The sequence below is a fragment of the Bos grunniens genome, chromosome 2 (assembly GCF_055505025.1).
Source record: "Bos grunniens cultivar Pamir isolate PY7600 chromosome 2, Bosgru_T2T1.0, whole genome shotgun sequence".
Taxonomy (NCBI): domain Eukaryota; kingdom Metazoa; phylum Chordata; class Mammalia; order Artiodactyla; family Bovidae; genus Bos; species Bos grunniens.
In genome coordinates, this window is record NC_141166.1 from 123416382 (window position 1) to 123441134 (window position 24753).

At 37.9% G+C, this 24753-nt stretch overlaps 1 protein-coding gene across 1 annotated transcript; it reads left to right on the plus strand.

Moving 5' to 3' along the window:
- Positions 1 to 6439: 6439 nt before the first annotated feature.
- DUSP19 (dual specificity phosphatase 19) lies at positions 6440 to 24460 on the plus strand. The gene is made up of 4 exons (XM_086361562.1): positions 6440 to 7093; positions 12711 to 12757; positions 16011 to 16163; positions 21524 to 24460. The coding sequence occupies exons 1-4, from the start codon at positions 6868 to 6870 to the stop codon at positions 21779 to 21781; spliced, it is 684 nt and encodes a 227-aa protein (XP_086217688.1). The 5' UTR covers positions 6440 to 6867; the 3' UTR covers positions 21782 to 24460.
- Positions 24461 to 24753: the final 293 nt, after the last annotated feature.

The following is a 24753-nucleotide window of genomic DNA, read 5'->3' on the forward strand; positions in this document are numbered from 1 at the left end:
TCTGTAAAAATGTGGTCTATATTACTTCCCTCACAGAGTTGTCATGAAGCAATGTTTGTATAGTGCTGGGAAATGGCATGTGTTCTCGTTGAGGAGGGCTTTAATCTAGTGTAAGAGCTTGGTCTTCATGTCACTCAACACTGTCAGCAGCATGTGACACAGCTGATCACACTGTCCTCCTTGAAATGCTTTATTTGTACTCTCAAAAGTGTCTATCTTTCCTTTTTTCCTGCTTCCAAATCTCTCCATCTTAGTCTCCTTTGTTGAATCCTTCTCATCTTCTTGACCCTTAAATGAGGGCATAAGTCTGGCTTCTCATTCAACCTTCGTAACTATATCATCTCATTCAGTGTTATGGTTTTAATGGCGTCTTAAAGCTATGAAGTCAAGTGGGCCTTAGAAAGCATCACTATGAACAAAGCTAGTGGAGGTGATGGCATTCCAGTTGAGCTACTTCAAATACTGAAAGATGATGCTGTGAAAGTGCTACACTCAATATGCCAGCAAATTTGGAAAACTCAGCAGTGGCCACAGGACTGGAAAAGGTCAGTTTTCATTCCAATCCCAAGGAAAGGCAATGCCAAAACATGCTCAAACTACTGCACCATTGCACTCATCTCATACACTAGTAAAGTAATGCTCAAAATTCTCCAAGCCAGGCTTCAGCAATATGTGAACTGTAAACTTCCAAATGTTCAAGCTGGTTTTAGAAAAGGCAGAGGAACCAGAGATGAAATTACCAACATCCGCTGGATCATGGAAAAAGCAAGAGAGTTCCAGAAAAACATCTATTTCTGCTTTATTGACTATGCCAAAGCCTTTGACTGTGTGGATCACAATAAACTGTGGAAAATTCTGAAAGAGATGGGAATCCCAGACCACCTGACCTGCCTCTTGAGAAACCTATATGCAGGTCTGGAAGCAACAGTTAGAACTGGACATGGAACAACAGACTGTTTCCAAATAGGAAAAGGAGTACGTCAAGGCTGTATATTGTCACCCTGCTTATTTATCTTATATGCAGAGTACATCATGAGAAATGCTGGACTGGAAGAAACACAAGCTGGAATCAAGATTGCCGGGAGAAATAGCAATAACCTCAGATATGCAGATGACACCACCCTTATGGCAGAAAATGAAGAGGAACTAAAAAGCCTGTTGATGAAAGTGAAAGAGGAGAGTGAAAAAGCTGGCTTAAAGCTCAACATTCAGAAAACAAAGATCATGGCATCTGGTCCCATCGCTTCATGGGAAATAGATGGGGGAACAGTGGAAACTGTGTCAGACTTTATTTTTGGGGGCTCCAAAATCACTGCAAATGGTGATTGCAGCCATGAAATTAAAAGACGCTTACTCCTTGAAGGAAAGTTATGACCAACCTAGATAGCATATTGAAAAGCAGAGACATTACTTTGCCAACAAAGTCCATCTAGTCAAGACTATGGTTTTTCCAGTGGCCATGTATGGATGTGAGAGTTGGACTGTGAAGAAAGCTGAGTGCAGAAGAATTGATGCTTTTGAACTGTGGTGTTGGAGAAGACTCTTGAGAGTCCCTTGGACTGCAAGGAGATCCAACCAGTCCTGGGATTTCTTTGGAAGGAATGATGCTAAAGCTGAAACTCCAGTACTTTGGCCACCTCATGCGAAGAGTTGACTCATTGGAAAAGACTCTGATGCTGGGAGGGATTGGGGGCAGGAGGAGAAGGGGACGACAGAGGATGAGATGGCTAGATGGCATCACTGACTCCATGGATGTGAGTCTGAGTGAACTCCAGGAGTTGGTGATGGACAGGGAGGCCTGGCATACTGCGATTCATGGGGTTGCAAAGAGTCGGACATGACTGAGTGACTGAACTGGACTGAACTAAAGCTGATTACTCCAAAATTTCCATCTCCAGCAGAGATCTCTTCTATGAAGTCCAGATTCACATGTGTGGCTTCCCACTTGACATTTCCATTTGGTAGAGTAATAGGCATATTAAACTTAACATGTCCCAAAATGAACTTTTCATCTCCACACCATTCTTTTCTTGGTAAATGGCAGATCTACTTTTCAGTTGCTTAGGCCGAAAAACTTTAAAATTATCCTAATCTTTTCCATATCAGTCTACTAATAAAGTCTCTTGGCTCAGCTCTCATATATATCTAGCATCTGACTGTGTCTTCCCTCCCCATCTACAGCCATTCTAGCCTTAGTAACTGTTGTCTTCCATCTGAGTCATTATTACAGCCTCCTAACAAATCTCCCTGCTTCCATGTTGCCCCTACTCCTCCTCACAGCCGCCAGAAAGATCATCCTTTTACAGCACAAGCTAGCATGTCACTTTATCGCAGACTGGGTCCCTGAAAGCAGATTGAGGTAGTGTTTACCATGCAGGACTTTTTAAAGGAGTGCTTTTGGGATCAACATTTGTAGAAGGGAGTGGAAGGATCAGGCTTCAGCAGAAGTCAATAGGTTATGCAGGCCCAGTGATAGTCTTGGCCAACCACATGTTGGTCTTTCCAGCCGGAAGCGCTCTTCAAAGTTGTCTCAAGTTGGGCTAAGATAGCCAGGTCTTTATGTTCCCTCATCAGTCAGTCTTGGTTGTGGTCTGTTCCATGAAGGCTACAAGCTCAGGCAAGGCAGCCCTCTGTAGCCAAGGCAGTCCTGAAGGCGTCATTACCAGTCAGCCAGTAGCACTTCCAGACAGCAGGTACTCACTGAAGGGGAATTTGAGTAGTACAACGCAGGTTCCGCCACTCCTCTGTTCTCTCTTGTGGCTCTCCGTCTCATTCAGAATCAGATCCAATGTCTTCACTATTTCTTTCTACCCTCCTCTCCTCTTTCAACGTTTCTCTTCGATCACTCTCTAAAGCCACACTTGCCACCTGGCAATTCCTTAAACTTCTCATCAGTACACTCCTGTCTTGGCACTTGTTCCTTCTACCTGCAGAGCTCTTCAATTAGGTATCTACAGGGCTAGCTCCTGCACTTCATTCAAGTCTCTACTCAAATTTCACTTTATCAGAGGAGCATTCTTTCACCAACCTGTAGCAAATAGCACACCACCCTTTCCTTCTGTTACCTTATTTCACTTAGTTTCTCTTTTTAACTCTTATTTCATAACCCAACATAGTTATAGTTTATTTATTTATTATCTGTCCATCTGCTCCCTCCATTTGGAAATGAGTTCCATAAAAGAGGGGACTTTGTTTTTATTTATTGCTATATTCCCACGGACCACAACAGTGCCTCGCACATTGTAACTGCTCGATAAATATTTATTAACACAGTTACTTGAGGGGCAGTGCAGTATTCCATAGTAAACAAGACCTAAGGCATTGGACTGAAACAAACCTAAATTTTACTTGTGGGTCTAAACTTATGATCTGGGAAATGTAGGATAAGTTATTTGCAATCTCTGCATTTGAGCTCCCTCAGCTGTAAAATGTGGGTAATTATAATACAATGGCTACATAATAAATTTGGGGTGAGTCAATGGGATAAGGTGTGTAAAATACCTGACATACAACATTAAGAATTTAAAAGTTGCTTATAAGCACAGGACCTAGCATCTAGTGTGCTCAATACTTGGTATTTTTTTAAATCACTTCATGATAAATACATGGAATAATATGTGGTCAGAGTAGTTTTTGATAAACACATACTTGTTTCAGTTCAGTTCAGTCGCTCAGTCGTGTCCGACTCTTTGCGACCCCATGAATTGCGGCACGCCAGGCCTCCCTGTCCATCTCCAACTCCCGAGTTCACCCAAACTCACGTCCATCGAGTCAGTGATGCCATCCAGCCATCTCATCCTCTGTCGTCTCCTTCTTCTCCTGCCCCCAATCCCTCCCAGCATCAGAGTCTTTTCCAATGAGTCAACTCTTTGCATGAGGTGGCCAAAGTACTGGAGTTTCAGCCTCAGCATCAGTCTTTCCAATGAACACCCAGGACTGATCTCCTTTAGAATAGACTGGTTGGATCTCCTAGCAATCCAAGGGACTCTCAAGAGTCTTCTCCAACACCACAGTTCAAAAGCATCAATTCTTCGGTGCTCAGCTTTCTTCACAGTCCAACTCTCACATCCATACATGAGCACTGGAAAAACCATAGCCTTGACTAGACAGACCTTTGTTGGCAAAGTAATGTCTTTTCAATATGCTATCTAGGTTGGTCATAACTTTCCTTCCAAGGAGTAAGCGTCTTTCAATTTCATGGCTGCAATCACCATCTGCAGTGATTTTGGAGGCCAAAAAAATGAAGTCTGACACTGTTTCCACTGTTTCCCCATCTATTTCCCATGAAGCGATGGGACCAGATGCCATGATCTTTGTTTTCTGAATGTTGAGCTTTAAGCCAGCTTTTTCACTCTCCTCTTTCACTTTCATCAACAGGCTTTTTAGTTCCTCTTCATTTTCTGCCATAAGGGTGGTGTCATCTGCATATCTGAGGTTATTGCTATTTCTCCCGGCAATCTTGATTCCAGCTTGTGTTTCTTCCAGTCCAGCATTTCTCATGATGTACTCTGCATATAAGATAAATAAGCAGGGTGACAATATACAGCCTTGACGTACTCCTTTTCCTATTTGGAAACAGTCTGTTGTTCCATGTCCAGTTCTAACTGTTGCTTCCAGACCTGCATATAGGTTTCTCAAGAGGCAGGTCAGGTGGTCTGGTATTCCCATGTCTTTCAGAATTTTCCAGTTTATTGTGATCCACACAGTCAAAGGCTTTGGCATAGTCAATAAAGCAGAAATAGATGTTTTTCTGGAACTCTCTTGCTTTTTTGATGATCCAAGGAATGTTGGTAGTTTGATCTCTGGTTCCTCTGCCTTTTCTAAAACCAGCTTGAACATCTGGAAGTTCACGGTTCATGTATTGCTGAAGCCTGGCTTGGAGAATTTTGAGCATTACTTTACTAGCATGTGAGATGAGTGCCATTGTGCGGTAGTTTGAGCATTCTTTGGCATTGCCTTTCTTTGGGATTGGAATGAAAACTGACCTTTTCCAGTCCTGTGGCCACTGCTGAGTTTTCCAAATTTGCTGGCATATTGAGTGTAGCACTTTCACAGCATCATCTTTCAGGATTTGAAATAACTCAACTGGAATTCCATCACCTCCACTAGCTTTGTTCATAGTGATGCTTTCTAAGGCCCACTTGACTTCACATTCCAGGATGTCTGGCTCTAGCTGAGTGATCACACCATCGTGATTATCTGGGTCGTGAAGATCTTTTTTGTACAGTTCTTTTGTGTATTCTTGCCACCTCTTCTTAATATCTTCTGCTTCTGTTAGGTCCATATCATTTCTGTCCTTTATTGTGCCCATCTTTGCATGAAATGTTCCCTTGGTATCTCTAATTTTCTTGAAGAGATCTCTAATCTTTCCCAGTCTGTTGTTTTCCTCTATTTCTTTGCATTAATCGCCGAGGAAAGCTTTCTTATCTCTCCTTGCTATTCTTTGGAACTCTGCATTCAGATGCTTATATCTTTCTTTTTCTCCTTTGCTTGTTTAAATGATGTTAAAAAGTTCTTGAGTTTTTCATGTTAGAGTGCTGGGTAGCTAGCTGGGGCTAATATCTCACTCTTGTTAATAGGGAGAAATTTGGTTTAAATCAATCTCAACAACAACAAAAATTTCAATATTTGGTGTTGTGAATAAGTGGTCTTTAAGCGCAACTTTGTCACTTTATACATAAATTTATACGCTATGTCTAAGTCCATTCAAAGTTGCGTTGTCTTTTAGGTGGGCTGAGCAAAGTTTCTATTTAAAGGAATCGGAATTTCTTGAGAAAAACGAATCATTCTTTTGTAATCCATTCTGTATTATCAGAATATAATATATTCTAATTCTCTATATATAATATAGAGAATTCTAATTCTATATATAATTCTATTGTTAGAATATTCTATATTATTAGAATAATGATTCTAATTAAAGAATCATGCTATAATTATTGTTTTGTAAACGTGGATATTTGCATCACCACTTTCTGAAACTACGTATGAAAAGACTGTTGCAATACTTATAAAGAGTGTATATTTATTGCCTGAAGGCTTCTTCAGCAGTTTTACTGATAATGAAAATGCAGGCGAGAAGTCAGGGGGAAAATGTATTAAGCTCTTGTTTATCTTGTTTATATACAATTAAATAATTAAAAAGAAAAAATTACTTTTGCAAATTTTATTTAAATTATTACTCGTCTACCAACAGTTTTTCTTTTTTCTTTTTTTAAATCGAGTAAAAATTCCTCTTGGCAGTAACAGCAGAAAGAAAAGGTGTGAACACAGAAAGCAAAGACTAATTTTTAACGTCTGCTGTAGCCCCCCGGCGGAGAAGGCAATGGCAGCCCACTCCAGTACTCTTGCCTGGAAAATCCCATGGACCGAGGAGCCTGGTAGGCTGAAGTCCATGGGGTCGCTAAGAGTCGGACACGACTGAGCGACTTCACTTTCGCTTTTCACTTTCATGCATTGGAGAAGGAAATGACAACCCAGTCCCGTGTTCTTGCCTGGAGAATCCCAGGGACCGGGGAGCCTGGTGGGCTGTCATCTATGGGGTCGCACGGAGTCGGACACTACTGAAGCGATTTAGCAGCAGCAGCAGCTGCAGGGATAGCATTGTTTTCCGCTAAACAGGAAGGAGAAACAGCATCCAATCGGCGTGCCTTTCTCAATGGCCAATCAAACTTCTCCTTACATTGCGGCGCTGGGAAAAACGGAGCCGGGCTTTCTTGTCTCCAGGCGAGTGTCAGCTAGTGTTACCTGCCGGGCCGTGTGCCCATGAGGTTGTTTTTGTTACCTGAACACTAAGGGACTTTAAGTTCGGTCCATCACTGTGCTAGTTGGATTTGCTTGTATTTGTTCCTAGCCACTGCTCAGGTAATGCACTCCCTTAACCAGGAAATTAAGGCATTCTCCCGGAATAATCTCAGGAAGCAGTGCACCAGGGTGACAACGCTGACTGGAAAGAAAATTATAGAAACATGGAAAGATGCCAGAATTCATGTTGTGGAAGAAGTAGAGCCAAGCGGCGGGGGAGGTTGTGGCTATGTGCAGGACCTTAGCTTGGACTTGAAAGTTGGTGTTATTAAGCCATGGTTGCTCCTGGGTGAGTATATTTGATTTGCCGCTAAATCGTTGAGTTCTTTTAACCATATTACTTCTCATTTTTCTTCCTAGTATATAGTAGTCTGTTCTATCAGCCAAAAGTGCCAGAAAATTGAAATGTTTCCTTTTCTGGATTTGGAACTTCCCCTAGCTGCCTGGGACTGTTTCTGCCACACTATGAACCTAAGAGGCATGGATTCTAGTAGCACATAGCACCTGGTATTTGAATTTTAGAAAAGCGTCTTTCCTGTTTTTCTAACTTGTCTGGAGGACAACACATTGATGGTGTACTTTATTGGATTATGAAAGGATATAGCCGTAAAAGATTATCCAAGTAAAACTAATGCTTTTATTAGGCAAGACTACAAGTGATGAGGGTTAAAGTTGTAGAAAAGTTAATGCTTGAAGAGACAAGTGCTTGTTTGCCTGCCCTGGGGTTGCAGCTATATGGAGTGCATGCCTCCTGTGGCCACATCTATTCTTGGTGTCTGTTTTTGGACTGTTAAGAAGTTGGATTGTTATTTTATAGCTAGGAGTCTGATGGTTTATGGTTTCTTGTATTCTGAGAAATAGAGATTCCCTGCACAATGCATAATTTACAAATAGCAAATGAAGCACAGATATGAATGTGCAAACTTGCCACAAATATGATGCAGTGTTCTTAAAAAATAGTCAACAGTGTTTTAAGTAGGTTTGAATAATTTTTCATTTATGAATAGAGAAATTAAGACTTGGAAAAATCAATGATTTTTCAATATTTATATAGCCAAGCCTCTCTTGTGTAAAAAGAACACTGAATTGGGAGTCAGAAATAGCCAGTGAGATGCTGTGTGATGTGCACACTCCTTTTAAAAGGTCTGTGAAACAGAGATCATCAGCTCCATTTTTCAGATTGGAATTGAACTTAACAATTGGTTAAATAACTTGCACAGCTCAAGTCTGGTAACACTCCTGCTCTCCATCATTAACGTATACTGCCTCAGAGAGTCCAGGCTTTCAGCCTCACTCTTCCTACTCTACTTGTAGTAGATGAGCTAGTGCAAGTTATTAATTCTCTCTAGTCCTCCAAGAACGGAGAAGACAATGGCACCCCACTCCAGTACTCTTGCCTGGAAAATCCCATGGACCGAGGAGCCTGGTAGGCTGAAGTCCATGGGGTCCCGAAGAGTCGGACACGACTGAGCGACTTCACTTTTACTTTTCACTTTCACGCATTGGAGAACTCAATGGCAACCCACTCCAGCGTTCTTGCCCCGAGAATCCCAGGGAGGGCGGAGCCTGGTGGGCTGCTTTCTATGGGGTCGCGCAGAGTCAGACACGACCAAAGTGACTTAACAGCAGCAGCAGCAGCAGCAGCAGCAGTCCTCCAAGAAACCATCTGTAAAGCTGAAGTAAGGATATCTGCTTATCTTATAGGGTTGTCCTAAAGTTGTTGCAAAAGTTTTTTGAAACATATCAGTTGCAGTATACATTTGAGTTATTTATTGTAGTATGTATTGTGTGCATTGTTACATGCTGCTGCTGCTGCTAAGTCGCGTCAGTCGTGTCCAACTCTGTGCGACCCCATAGACGGCAGCCCACCAGGCTCCCCCGTTCCTGGGATTCTCCAGGCAAGAACACTGGACTGGGTTGCCATTTCCTTCTCCAATGCATGAAAGTGAAGTCGCTCAGTCGTGTCTGACCGTCAGCGACCCCATGGACTGTAGCCCACCAGGCTCCTCCATCCATGGGATTTTCCAGGCAAGAGTACTGGAGTGGGGTGCCATTGCCTTCGACCTAGCTTTAAATTTACCAAATAAATATGTCCAGTTATTTTCTGCAGCGAAGCGAAAAATTTAGTGGGTCATTTAGTCTGAAAATTTCACCCAGGATTTGCACACTGTTTCTAGGAAAGGAAATACATCCAGGCACATTTTTTTGGTTATTTGGCTTCTATTGCAGTAATAATGGTTTAAAATAATTATGGTAGAATTTAAAAATATCATTCACTCTTTCAGAGTCTTCATGAACTTTGCTTATTTTTTAAATCTAGACTTATCCAAAGTGGGCTAATCAAGGTAGTATTCTAAGTTCATTGGAACCTTACCAGGATCTTGAATGAGTGGTGGGAGGGACTTCTGAAACTAGTCCTTACATGGTCTCCTCTTTGGATCAGGACATGAGATATTTTCATCAGGTACAACCTCCTTTCTTGGGAGAAGGAGATGGTTACAAGAGAGGGAGATGGTTACAAATAACTTATTACTGAGGGACCTATGGATGGTTACATTTAAAGTTTTTCCAGGTGAATGATACAGGGGTTGTTTCTAGGTTGCTTCAAAAAACTTCCCTATCTCTACAAAGCAGCACAGCTCCCACCTGGCACTACATGAAATTAAATATTGTTTTGGATGATGGATAAAGAAGGTGGAAAGCTGTATAAATATGATCTGTCCTTTTCAGTTTGCTCATAAATTCACCCAAGCTCCTGCATTTCAAAAATCTTACATAGGCCCTTGAAATACCTAACAGGTTGATAAAAGATCATAGTTAGTATTTTTGTCCTTGGTTTTGCAAATTATATTTTTATAACAAATCTCACTAGGACTTTTCTTAAATCCAACTTGATTTGTAAAAGTGGAAAATTCCATTTCTCTTGGGTAGTTTTAAAAGGTACACTTACTTCTTACTATGTCCATCTTGTTACAAAGTCCCAAAAGATGACATTTTGAGATCTTTGCTTCAATTCTAGGTGAAAATTTGGGAATCCTTTATAAGGTTATAAGGGTTTCCCTGGTCGCTCAGATGGTTAAGAATCTACCTTCCCTGCGAGAGACCTGGTTCGATCCCTGGTTTGGGAAGATTCCCTGGAGAAGGAAATACAATCCACTCCAGTTTTCTTGCTACAGTGCATGGGGTTGCAAAGAGTTGGACATGACTGAGCAACTAACATATAAGATTATAGAGGATTTCTGATATCTAGAAAACTCAGTATTTTTAGAAGGCAGATAATACATTAAATTTGTAAAGCTATTTTGTAAAATTCTTTCATGAATTTTATTTTACCTTATCATTATAGAAATTTATGCTATTTCTATCCATTTATGAACATTCACTCCTACAAATTTCCCCAAAACATTTCTCTTTAGAATATTACTTATTTCCCTTTTCAGTAATGTAATAATATCTTTTTGGTTTGTTTCAGTAATAATTTTTTTGGTCTATTTCTGTGATGATGAAAATAGAGATTTGTAAATTAAGACATGCTGCATCAGAATTTATGCAATATTTTGTATTTTCATTAAAAACAGAAACAATTCTAGAGATCTTACATAGCCTATTTTTTATGATACATGTGATTGCAGAACACTGAACTTATTAGAAGTCCCAGCTCCAATAGCATGTAATGTGCTTTCTAAATCAGTTACTTCATCTATAATATTTCCATAATAATTTTTGGCCAGGGTCACGAATATTATTGGGTTGTGTCAATGTAAAATATGACTGTACATTATTATTAAACTTATTTCTTTAGTTGTAGTCCTATTCATCAACTTCTTTTTCTGTTATTTAAAATTACCATACAGTTAAAATTGATTTGCTATTCAGTTCTATTAAATTTAACACAATCATAGATTCATGTTGCCACTGTTAAAATCATAAAATTCTTAAAATTGATATTTGTTTTAAAATGTTAATTAAGGTAGTTTATAAAAGGATACATTCTACTTTTTCAAAACAAAGGTTTAAATAACACATTGTTACAATGATTTAGAGTATTTCTTTTAATAATAAGTGTTTTTCCAACAAAAGCTTAATGGAAGACTGCAATACAAAGCAACCATTTAATTTGGAGAAAAGCTAATGTTTATATCTAGAATTTAGAGAGAAGTAACATGAACTGAATACTGCCAAGTATTAGATGAAACACACAGGACAATTACCCAAAGTCCATTTGTACTGACTAAAATTATCCTGCCACACTATTAACACTCTTCTTGTGTTTGAAGAGTCAGTTGCTTTGGTCTCAAGAACACTAAATTTGAATCAATATATTCATTGTCTGGAAATCATTTTCAAAATGTAACAACCAACTCTGGAAAATGACTAACTCGTTCTGTGTGGGGTGTATATGTATTTAATGGAAATAATGAAAATATCCAGCTTCAAGAAATGCAATAATGACAGTTGAGGCTAGAAAAGAAAAGAGTTTCATTCATGCATGTTTCTTTCTTTTCTTGTCTTTTTTCTATTGTAAGAAATAGAGTGGAATTATTATTTAAAAGATGACATGCATATAAAACCACCAAATTTCAGTTAACTTACTTGAATCCATTTTTCCTCCTGGAGATGAATAGGACTTCCTACAGAAAACAGAAATTATTTTTAAATTATGAGGTACTTCAAATGTGTAAAAAATTACAGACTATAGCAATTATATATCTACCATTAACAAATGTTAATATTTTGATAGGCTAAGTTTTCAGTAGAATAAAGTTGAATGTAGATTCAGTAAGCAGCCTGTGAGCTTTGTATTACCAAGAGAATATTGGCCAACCAGCATATTGCTGACCTTCCAGCTACCTAAAATCACATGGTGGAAGCTGGCAGATTTCCCAGACAGTTGAAGTGAAAAAAATGTTTTCTATAGAAATGGAACCTAATTCAGGAAAGTAAAATACTTGAAAACTTTAAATAATAAATGCCCTATTTTTTCAGCTGTGTAACTCATTTTATTTTAACTAGTTATTCTCCTGTATAAACTTGCTTATTAACTAGAGTCATTTTTCAAATGTAGGAGATCTGGAAAGCCAACTTTCACAGAGAGCAACTGGAAAAGGGTACAGCCCTAGCTGTGCATGGAGCGTGGGTGGAACTCTGTAGACCAGCAGTGTTTGCTCTAAGCTACTGAGTGTTCCCGGACGAGCTGGCACTAAAGCATTTTGTGGATGTCTTTTTAATATTCTTTTCTTCAGTTACAAAAGAAATAGATACTGTAAAAAGTACACGTGAGCATGAAGAAAAAAGTCACCTATAATCTTACTGTAACATTTTGTTCTATATACTTCTTGTCCATTTTTAAGCATATACATCGTTTTTATTTTTACAGAAATGATTGATGTTTTGTAACCTGCTTTTATCACCTAATATATTGAAAATATATTTCCATGCAATAAATATTCTTCTACATTTCTCATTTCAAAGGGCCATATATATTTTCATGGGATATTCATCAAAAATATTCATCCTGTAAATACTTCTGGACTCTGAAATCCCACTTCTAGGAATTTTTCCTAAAAGTTCTGGATATTGCAAAGATTAGCTATTAGGATGTTCTTCACAATATTGTTGGTAATACAAAATAAACCCCACAAAAACAAAACAAACAAAAATCCACCCAAACCCAATGCCCAATTTTTCTAGGAACAATTCCTAGAAGTGGGATTTCAGAGTCCAAAAGTATTTACAGGATGAATATTTTTAAATGAATATTCCTGAATTATCTTTCAAAGAGTTGGACTCAGGTCCTCCCAAGGTGTATTTCTTAAAATAATAACCAACACAATTGTTACAAAATTCAGATTAAAAGTCAGGATAATTGGTTTTATGTTCAAGGTGATGTGATTTATTTCTTATAGGGTCACAAGATGCTGCTCATGATCTGGATACTTTGAAAAGACTCAAGGTAAGAAGAAATGCATCAGGAGTGTTCCAAGTTATTTACTGCAGCACTGTTTATAATAGCAAATTATTGAAAGCAACCCACATTTCCATTAGTAGGGAATTGGTTAAATGAACAATGACAGAATGCTATATAGCTTTTAAAAAACACACACAACAGTCTTTAAATACTGATATGAAAGGATCTGAAGGACATTTTTAAACGGGGCCAAAAATCCCCACAGTGTTGCCCTTGTGTAAGAAAGAGAGTAAATAAAATATTTGATATAAATATCTGTCTTATAAGATATAAATATCTTTTAAAAATACCCTAAAAGAATGTATAAGAAATGGATAAAGGTAGTTACCATATAGGTGGGCGATAATGGAGTGGAGGACAGGTTGAAGAGCAAGACCTCTTAATTTTTTAAATAAGGTTTTGATTTTTGAATGACTTCAAAAAATAAAATTTTGATATTGCCTATATGTGAGGTTTAAGTGAGTTAACCTGTGTGCTTAGCACATACTAAGTACGCAGTGAAGGGGCTGTACTTATTATCCCTATTTTAAAGGGCATCCCAAGGTCAACCATTTAAAGGACCTCTGAAACTTCATTTTGGAAGTATGCTTGATTACTGGAAAGGTTTTAGGTTAGGTCCCCACCACCACATCTTGGGCTTCCCTGGTGGCTCAGATGGCAAAGAATCTGCTGCAGTGCAGGAGACCTGGGTTTGATCCCTGGGTTGGAAGATCCTGTGGTGGAGGGCATGGCAACCCACTCTAGTATTCTTGCCTGTAGAATTCTATGGACAGTGGAGTCTGGCAGGCTACAGTCCATGGGGTTGCAAAGACTGGGACATGACTGGTGGACTTCCAGCACCACCACCATGACCTGTGACTTGGTACAGTTCTTTTCAAGCAGGATCATTGAATCAATACACATATGAATTGCATTTCCAAGCAGCTAAACTACCTAGACATTGGATAGTTTAATAGCCCACAATATTTGTAAAGCAGTTTTACCTTTCAGCATGTTTCCCCAAGATTCTCATTTTGTCATCTTCATAATCCTGTGATAGATAGGAAAGCTGTATAGATACAGATATATTCTGTAAGTGGTCAGGCCTCATTTTTGATCTTTGGGGGATGTAGAATATAGTTCTAAAGACAGGGCAAACACATCAGTATCATACAACGTTGGAAAATCTATTATGTAATTAAAGGCAGAGTCATACAGCCCTGGCCAGAGGTACTCTTGGAGTGGGAGGGTAACTTGACATAGCCTGAGAGGCCTTCACCAGGGAAAGCAGAAGGATGTTTCAGACAGTATCTTCTAAAAATGTTCTTCCCTTCTGTCTAGAATTCTCCCATCTCTCCTCTTGAGCAGATTAGAGGTTTTTTTCTGTTGTTTTCCTCCACGAGGCAGTTAGGTTTGTAAATAGCTTATGGCCCTCTCTTCATGAGGTCTAGTTCCCTGAATATCTTAATCAATACTCTGGGCTGTGGACCACAGAAACCTGAGCAAGGAAGGAGAATGCATTTGATGATCTTAGGGTGGGGGGACGAGGGTGGGGGGACGAGGGTGGGGAGAGCTCTTTGGAACCTGGGAGGAGAGTGGCTGTGTCAGAGAATAGAAGGCCACCCGCTGGCACACGGCCCCTCTCTGCACATCTGCTCTTCTCATTTGGAAGCAGGGATCTGTCAGCTTCTCAGAACACTTAACACAAAATGGCTGTCTTAAAGCTCTTGAGTTTATGGATTATTCTGTCTCGTACACCTTTTTCTAAATTTCTTAAATCAGTCTGGCTTAAGTCAGGTGTCCACCAGAATCCAATTCGCTGTGTTGGGGGAAGGAGCAAGGCACTGTCAGAGCCACACCTGTGAGGATAATGGGGGCAGGAAAGGCAGAATCTGATCCATTTAGCCTTTGGATTCTATTAACAAACTTCCCACATGGCTTCTTCCATTTGCTTGGTGGACTCCAGGAAAGGAGCTTGAATGCGTAGATGGAGGAGGAGGTTGCTCACATGTGCCATTTGAAAGCAAATCTTTCACGACCATCCCACCTTTCAACCAGACTAATTCATCAGAATTTCTGGGTTTGAGACCCTGTGGCATTGGTGCTTTTTAAAACCTCACTGAGTGAGCAATCACCTTGAAACCAAACCCAGCGCCCTGTGGTGTGACTTGCCGTCCAAGTCCAGAAGCAGCAAGAGAATCCAGAACTCAGGGTGTGCCTATTGAACTTTTAAAAAGCTCACTGGATAGTTCTAGTGTGTAGCCACACTTGAGAACGACTGTCCTTACAAAGAATACAAAAAAAAAGTAGGGAAATAATTATTGAGAGGGAAGTTATTGCTACTAATGCAAGTCCCTTACTTTAATTTTTTTATGGACATTAATTGATTTATTCAATGGATATTTTAAGTAGTTTCTGTGTGAAGTTTCCTGTTCACTCACAATGCTTACTTATAAAAGTGAGTAGGCTAAATATGGTCCCTACCCTGGTGGAGTTTCCAGTACAATGTGGGAGACGAACTCTCGGTGATAAGGGCTATTGTAAGGCGCATAGAGGGTACTGTAGGAGTATACGGGCTTCCCTGGAGGCTCAGTGTTAAAGAACCTGCCTGCCAAGCAGATGTGGGTTTGATCCCTGAGTTGGGAAGATCCCCTAGAGAAGGAAATGGCAACCCACTCCAGTCTTCTTGTCTGGGACATCCCATGAACAGAGGAGCCTGGTGGGCTACAGTCCATAGAGGTCACAAAAGAGTCAGACATGACATGGCGACTGAACAACGGTAACAGCAAATATGAGTGTGTAGAAATAGCACTTCTGGTAAGGGAGGAGGCAGGCAGAGAAGGCTCCCTGAAGGACGTGTTATTCAAGTGTTCATGTGTTCAGTCGTGTCTGACTTTTGTGTGAGTCCTTGGACTGTCGCCCAGCAGACTCCTCTGTCCATGGAATTTTCCAGGCAGGAATACTGGAGTGGGTTGCCATTTCCTCCTCCAGGGGATCTTCTTGACCCAGGGATCGAACCTACGTCTCTGGCATTTCCTTCATTGCAGGCAGATTCTTTACCACTGAGCCACCTGGGAAGCCCAAGTGAGTCATGCTTAAATTATGTGTTGTTACAGATCTCAACATCTCAATTTAATTAACCTAATTAATTAACCTAAGTAACCTAATTAGGTTTAATTTTATTTAAACATAATTTTTGAGGTTTAATTAACCTAATTCATGTGAAATTTTTTAAATTATCTTTTTTTTCTCTTTTAAGGTGACTCATATTCTCAATGTTGCATATGGAGTTGAAAATGCTTTCCTCAATGACTTTATATATAAGAATATTTCTATATTGGATCTGCCTGAGACCAATATCCTGTCTTATTTTCCAGAATGTTTTGAATTTATTGAAGAAGCAAAAATGAAGGTAAGTTTGGTACTGATTCACAGTTCCTCAAGAACAGAAATTTTAAAATATTGGTCCATTATCCACTTCTTTCTGTAATGAATATGTAAGAACTATTATGAAATTTCCCTTTCAACAATATTTCATTAATTCCTTTAATTATTCAGTCCTCCAGTTGCTCTTCTTCCAATGATGTACTTATTTTTATTTTCTTGCATTTATTTACTATTACTGTTTTGACTGCATTGGGTCATGACTGTGGCATAGGGTTCTTTCTTGCAGCCTGTGGGCTTCCCTCTAGCTGTGGCACTTGGGCTCCAGAGTGCTTGGCTCTGTAGTTGTGTGCAGACTCCAGAGCGCATATGCTCTGTGTTTTGTGGCACTCAGACTCTCTGGTTGAGGAGCACAGGCTCAGTAGTTGTGGCACCTGGGCTTCGTGGCCCCACAGCACGTGGGATCTTTGTTGTAGCCGGGGATCGAACCCACATCCCCTTCACTGGAAGGCAGATTCTTAACTACTGGACCACCAGGGAAGCCCCTATTTTTTAACTTTGATTTCTCATCTTCCTATGCTTTCCTAAGAAATGTTAGGATTTAAAATTTTCTGCTCAACTGGGTTGGCCAAAAAGTTTGTTTGGGTTTTTCCGTAACATCTTACAGAAAAATCCGAATGACCTTTTTGGCCAGCCCGATGCTAAGGTTCCTTTTGATCGTCTCTCACCATCTGCCCTCTGACCACTTTGCAAGGTAATCAGGTGAACTATGGAACAGAGGCTGCTCTGGTCCTTAGTGTGTTTATGAAGATGAATATCACCAAGATTGTTTGAAAATGCTGATCAATAGCTGTCCATTGGTTCTCTGACTTGAGAAGACCCACAGAAAATACAATACTTTAATCTTGGTACTAGATCCAAGGGAACACTCTGACAGGCAGGGCTTCTAGGTTGGCTTTACCAATTATTATGCCTTGACATTATATCATTTTTAGTCAATATATAATTCTTATAAAATTTATGTGAGATAAATAGATGGGAATGTAGAAGCTCTTATAGAGAAAAGTTAACTGTCATGGAGCACTTGGCAATAAACAATAGTTAACATTATAGCTTAATTAAATTCTAATGATTTTCCTTCTACCTTATCTCCTTGCCTTTCTCTGTTTCTTCCTTTCATTTAGTAATATTTATTGAGTGCCTTATGTGCCCAACACTGTTCTAGATACCTTCCTCTAGATTGCTGGAAAAATATTAAACTATTCAACATTATTTAATAGTAGATATTTGGATAAAAAAAAAAGGAAGAGGTTTTCTAATTCAAAGCCTGATATTGGCCACTCTTTTAGCTTGTGAAAAATTATATAGATCCTAGATTGTCACATGCCAGTGTACCAGCTAATAGTGTTAGGAATAAAAGTGATAATGTTTCTGTGTTAGCTGCTTTTCTAAGGAGATGTATAATATGCCTTAGATGGTAATGGAAAAATGTAAACATTATTCATACTTATATTCATATTAAACATATTAGACATGTCATATTAGACATTAAACATATACATGTTTCAAGTAAAAAGTGAAAGGGTTAATAGTTAATTAAAGTGGTCCTTAGTTTGGGTTTCTCACAAAACAGAACCTGAGGCAAGGATTTAGAGCTGATGCTTCATTTGAGAGGTGCAGTCCCTAGGCAGTGAGAGTGAGAAGAAAGGGAAGTGATTCAGAAAAGGATGAGAAGCAATATAAGATGATGTTTTTACCCTGCTGAGCACGGCTTCACAATGAGCTGATAGCAAAATAGCTGGTTCCTTGGCAAGGTGGTACCCAAGACGTCCCCAGGCAGGGAATCCAAAGACACTGCACCTCAATACAGATTTTGGGAAAGAGAGAATTAAGAGAGAGAATTTACCTGCCTGGCTCTCTGTCAGCTCCTGTTTCCCATTGGTCAGAGTTTACGCATGGAGAGGTAAATACCCCCACAATTCCAGGTTACAGCACCCTGCTTTTTCAGCAGCCACCTTGAAGCCCTGTGGTGTGACTTGCCATCCAAGTTCAGAAGCAGCAAGCGAATCCAGAACTCAGGGTGTACCGGTCTATGCAGAGACTGACATGGGGGAAGAGCCAGGTATTCTTAGGCAAGCAGAACTCAGTAGGCCTACGGGAAATAGTCAGCCACAGAGGTGGCAGCTGAGGTGGAACAGCTGAGGGTCCATGAGATGATGGCATCAAGGGAATCTGAGGAGATGCCTGAAGTGTTTCTGCTGTAAGATATATCTGAATTCTGTAATATGTTCTGATTTCTCAAGCCTTATGTGTTTTACTGGAACCTTAGCCTCAGCCGTAAATTTTCTTACCCTGGAAGCTCTTTATTGTTTAGATAATGCACGTTTAACTTTAGCAAAAGAATTCTTGAATTTTCTTCATTCTATTTTTTTTTTCCTAGAAGAAATCTCTTCATGATTTTGCCTGTTGTATATTCAGGCATTATTAAATGCGATTACTCTGTGAATTGCCTATTTCAGAACTCCCTTTCTAGGCCCTCGTTTGTTGTTTTCATCTTTTCACAAAAGCTGCCAAATAGGATGTCTTCCATTTCCCCATGTCTGTCCTCATTTTTCCCTGCAGTTATAAAACCCTGTTTGTTTGGTTTCTCTGTCCTTCCTGTATCTCCACCTAATGTGTTTTCTGCCAGGCTTATGCCCAAAGGGACAGAAATACACATGACATGGTAGTAGTAAGATAACCTCCATAGGTTCAAGAGTTCTTTTACTTGAGTATTTACTTGATCCCCTTTTTTATGTGCAGAAGATTTTGTTTGTTAGTACGAGCTGTGTATTTGATATTCCACATTTACTTCATTATTTATAAGATGTGATTTTTAAAACATGTAAGTAGTTTATAACATTGGAAAAATATAGATAAGTAAAAATTAAGATCACCCATTTTCACCAATACGTATAACGACTTGTAGTATTTTAATGTATTTTTCTATATATCAAAAGACTCATTTCTTAAAAAAGATCTGAACTTGATCTGTCAAAATATATGAGTTCCTTATTCTGAGAAGATAGAAGCGATGTATATTGCTGCCTTTAAGGAGCTGGCAATCTAATTGAAAAGCTATTAATAACAACATGAGAACAAAGCAAGCTACATAAAATGGAAATACTATAATTCTTATCTGCCCATTGCAAAATAGTGATATGATTTTTTAAGAAAATGTTTTCTCAAAATGCATAACAAACTTTTTTTGCTTAGCAGACATTTATGGAATACCTACTATGTGCCAAAAATTGCACTAAGTACTAGGCATAAAAAGATGTCTTGGATATTCTTCCTGCCCTCCTCTCATGCAGAGAGACAGGCTTCTTAGAAGCCATGGTTAGCTGGACCAACGAGAGGAAAAACCCTTTTAAGCACAGGACAACAGCAAATGCAAAAGAAAAATTGCTTTATAAATTATTTAATTGTCATTACTTTGAATTCTGGAAAGGGGATATGAAACTAGTAGTTTCTTTGGAAATACTTTCAAGGGCAGTATGATACTCAAGGAATAAGAGGTAAATAAATAAATTCAAAGGCTGTAGAAACTAACAGAAAAGTATCTGTTACATAAAGAATGTAAGAGAGAAGAAAATACTAACATTATTAAATAATAGCTAAAACTGATTACACTGTAAGACTAAAGCTAGTTTCATTTTCAAAAGCATATGTATAGATCATAAAATAGTGATAACTGATACAACGTCAGGAAACACTAAAAATTATTCTGGAGGGTATCTCTTATTAATGTTATGAGCCCAAGTTTCTTTGGAAAATCTAATTTGTTTTGCGTTAAAAGAAGTTCATTAATAGTGGGACTTCCCTGGTGATCCAGTGGCTAAGACTCCGAGCTCCCACTGCAGGGGTCCCTGGTTTGATCCCTGGTCAGGGAACTGGAGCCCACATGCCACAAGAAATGATTAAAGATACTGCCAGCTGCAAATAAGACATGATGCAACCAAATAAATAAATAAATACTATTTTTAAAAAAGAAGTTCATTAGCAGTGTCCATTGGTTACTGTAATATGATTTTAAAATGTCTTAAGTCTTATTAAAAAGAGCCATTGTACAAAGTGAGAAAAGTTCTATATATGCATAGTGAATATTTTTGTTTTGCTTTTCTTGTGCAGAAACAATATCTGGAAATGACTCTGAAATATATAAATATAAACAATTAAAATTGTATTTTTGATAAAAGAATTTTTAAAATATTAACTAATCTTATGAATCATTTTTCTTTCTTTCTTGAAGTGAGATACATTTGCTACACTTGTTATAATAGACTTGGAAAGGAATTTTGCAACGGATTTATGCATCTAAGAACTACCTTGTAAAATAATCTAATAAGCCATGAACATAGCATTGTTGATGTATGCTTTGGGCAGAGAGTTTTCTTTCTTTTTTTTTTTTTTTGGAGAGTTTTCAGTTGTCAGATTTCTTCTCCCCTTCCCTGTTCCCATGTTGTCTGTGTTGTACAAAAAGAAAAATCAAGAAATGAAGTAACTAAAATGCCTGGTTCTGCAGGGTGTGCTCACCATTCACTACGTTTCATTAAGATCATTAACTTTTAAAAGGCCTGAGATAAGCCAACGCTCTATCAGTGCTGATCCATCAGATATATCACATTCATTATTAATGCAATATTACCCCCATCAGCATTGGTCTTGCACTGTGTCCCTTTTCACTTGTAAAGTATCATTTGCAAGTTACCTGAAACGTTTTGCATTTATTGACCTCATGCTGGTGTCTAAATTACCTTTTCCACTTCATGTTGTCATGAGCTATTTGAGTCAACATTTTACTGCCTCATAAGTTTAACTATATAAAATAACAGAATAAAATAGATCCAAAGGAAGAACATTTTTTCCTTACTGATCATTTTATAGATAGATTTCTAAGCCAGTGATACTAATTTCTTTATTGGAACAGTATATGTACCTAATATGTACATGAGCTTTCTGTGTAGTTTATGATTGTGGTTTTATTTATATTTCCACATATATTTTCTCTGATTTTTCTCTTATTTATAGGCCTGTGGCTACTAAATTACTAGACTTTTATGGGTACTTTACTAGATTACTTCAGGGTAATAAAAGATAATTTCAGAATTCCAAATATATCATCAAAGCATTTCAAACCTGGGAGGTGGGAAAAGAAGGTGTTGATTAATTGATTGATTTTTTTCCCCATTCATTCCCTACAGTGCATTGGTTTCTGATGATTGAATAAATTGAGTCAAATAAATTGATAAAGTGAATATTTTTATTTTATAGTTTTTAAATAGTATAAGATTTCAGTACAACTTTTCTTAAATAAATAATGAAGATTTTTGTTTGGTTTTATTATAGGATGGAGTGGTTCTTGTTCATTGTAATGCAGGAGTTTCCAGGGCTGCTGCAATTATAATAGGCTTCCTAATGAATTCTGAAGAAATCTCATTTACCAGTGCTTTTTCTTTGGTGAAAAATGCAAGGCCTTCCATATGTCCCAATGCTGGCTTTCTGGAGCAGCTTCGTACATATCAAGGGGGCAAAGAAAGCAATAAATGTGACAAACTACAGGAATTAGAAGAAGCAACAGTTCCTGAGTTACATTCTAGCCAATGATGGACAACTGTACTTTCTGAGTTGGTCTCTAGAGCCACCTTCCCTCCTTTTTTGGAGAGTAAACTAGTAGAAAGCTCCTTTCCTCATGCTTTTTTTTCAAGTGGAAATAGAGGTCAATTGATCGTCCTAAACTAGGGTATAAATAAATTTTTCAATTATATCATGTTTTCTTTAGTATTATAATGTGGGATTGAATGTTTTGATTTGCTAAGGGAAAATAACAATGTATTACCAATAATTGATTTCTGTAGAAAGAAAAGGTTTACATTTAACATCTATATTAAAGCTTGAAAGATTAAATTAGTTGATTAAAACTTCTGGTACTTTTCTATGCCAGCAACTATTTCCATGAAAGAAAAAACGTGAAGTGCTATTTGATTTACTACTTCAGAAGAAGGCAAATTTCTTTGTGAAGAATTTAAGATGAAAAAACAATACCTTAAACCTCCCCAAAAAGGTAACCAAAATCTGAAGATTTATACAATACCTATGTAGTAGTTACATTATTCACAAAATTTTTATGTCCTTTTATGAACATGCACCCACTTTTCATTTTGATTTTTAAATTATATTCCATGTTTATTTTTAAACATTTTTGTGTAGCTGTGCTCTCTTACATTATTGTGAGCGTATTGTTCTTTAATTAGGTGCTAGTCTCTTACACTGTGTACGTTTTATTCTGGGTTCCTAGCATTCTGTTTTGGGATTCCATGTCATAATTTTATGAACTCCTTGAATCTGTAGGAAAGTGTTTCAAACTGAAGAATCATTTTTAAAATGTGGTCTGTTTTCTAGTTTGGTATTCTTCTTAGGGAACATATTTTTAAGGAAGGAACACTTACGGTTTTGTAAGAAATTTTGAATACATTTTTAGAAAGCCCAAAATCATTTACAATTTTATTTCTGGCCAGAGGCTTTGAATGGTTTCTTTTTTTTTTATTAAGTCTCCATGTTGGCAAGGCTAAGCTCTGTTCATTATGAATTTGCTTAAAGATATGCTTTGAATTATTCAGAATAAAATCCACTTAAAATTAATTACAATAATTAAGATGGAGTTTAAAAGCTTTCAAGTAGATTTGCATGACTTAGAAAATGTCATTGCCCTGTAGATTTTAGTAAGAAAATCCTGAGCTTTCCTTAGATACACATTAGAGAGCAAGCATTTTCCTATACATAAGTTGGAAAGTGCACATTGAACACATCTGTGCATTTGAAAAAGCAGGCTTTCTTATGCTGGCAGGAGCAAAAAGTAGAAGCGATAAATGCAAATTATGTTTTAAGATTGCTTATAGCCTGACAAGATGTCATCGTGTGCAAAGCTATGAACTTTCCATCTGTTAAGAAGCAGCCTAAGTATAATCAACCTACAGTAAGCTGTCTGAAGCCTGAAGACAGAATCCTCTTAAATATGAGACTGGTGTATAATATTGTCTTTATAGTTAATATTGCTGAGGATTTGCTGGGTAAACCTTGTCTGGTCGCATGTAAGTATTTATTTAAATACATTTTCCTTTGTTATTGTTATTTCGTTTTCAGCCATTAAATGTTGTAAACATGAAGCCTTAAATAGAACTTATTTCTATGGATAGTCTATTTTTGTCTGTAGTTATATGTTGTTGCCTGTAGTGACCTGGTTACAGTGCAAACATGTATATTCTGGCACATCTACAGAAGGGCACTGAGCATCAGTTTTGTTTTCTTTTAAATGGTAGTAGTTTGCTGTATCTAAAATAAATCGGTGAAGGGAATCCAGTCTTTTAAATAAGGGGTATTATGTGAGGCAATGATAGGTTGTACATGTAACATGTTTATTTGGCTCCCCATGAGTATGTCACTGTCATACCTAGTTATTTACAAAAAGGAGCTTTATTACTATGATTCTCTATTCCACGTACTATAGAAAAGTGAAAGTGTTAGTTGCTCAGTCGTGTCCAACTTTTTGCGACCACGTGGACTGTAGCCCACTAGGCTCCTCTGCCCATGGAATTCTCCAGGCAAGAATACTGGAGTGGGTAGCCATTTCCTTTCCGGGGGATGTTCCCAACACAGGGATTAGACTTGGGTCTCCTGCACTGCAGGCAGATTCTTTACTATCTGAGCCACAAGGGAATCCCTCACATATTATGAACAGATTTCAAATATACATCTGTTTTGAGGGAGTGACAAAACTATTTCAAGGACTTTGTGCCTCTATTTTAAAACAGATTTTCCTATTTTAGAAAGTCTCCTTCAAAGGTAAATTCTCCAAAGACTCTGGAATGTAGCAAGTATAAATCATAGTATTTTCCTTTTACCTTACACAATAAACTGGGTGAGTTAACACCTTTACAAGCAACCCACAATACATTAAAAAAAAAAAAAACAAATGTAGCACAAGGAATTATTTGATTTTTCCAGCTGACCCTAAGTAGTTGATTTTTCTGCCCAAAGCCTCCTGAACATATTTAGTTACCTGTAGTTATTTAAGACTTTAAAGCAGAAGATTTTAAGGTTTTATATTTTTATGTTACATGCAATGGTATTTACAATGAACACATTTTTGGTTTGTCTTCATTGATAAAACAGTTTAAACTTTTCTACTTCAAGTAAAACTTTAACTTACTGTTTTGTATCCATATTTATAATGTGCCCTTTATTGTTTCTGGGTATTGATATACTTTAATAAAAATAATAAATTTACTATTTCTCCCATTAGTATCTTTATTTCTTTGAGGTTATTTGTTTTAAAAGACTTATTTGCCATCAAATTCTGGATTTAAAAAATCTCATTGGCAAGACACTGAGTTAGACATTTTAGAATATAAATTAGTTTAAAGGTCTGTGGAAATTTGATGCTCCAGCCACCTCAAGAAGTGAAAAGCTAAAGTCAGTTCTTGTAATTGGCATTACTGTGGATAAATTGGCAGTGAAAATTCAATAGCATATCTTAGTACTGTAAGTCAAGAGAAGATGCTAAATTACTCTCAGATTAA

Bases quoted from the DNA above. Each gene is read 5' to 3' on its own strand.
- DUSP19 (XM_086361562.1), top strand. From the start codon at position 6,868: ATGCACTCCCTTAACCAGGAAATTAAGGCATTCTCCCGGAATAATCTC. The intron at 12,758-16,010 runs GTAAGAAGAAAT...TTCTCTTTTAAG, and splicing joins ATACTTTGAAAAGACTCAAG to GTGACTCATATTCTCAATGT. The intron at 16,164-21,523 runs GTAAGTTTGGTA...GTTTTATTATAG, and splicing joins TTGAAGAAGCAAAAATGAAG to GATGGAGTGGTTCTTGTTCA.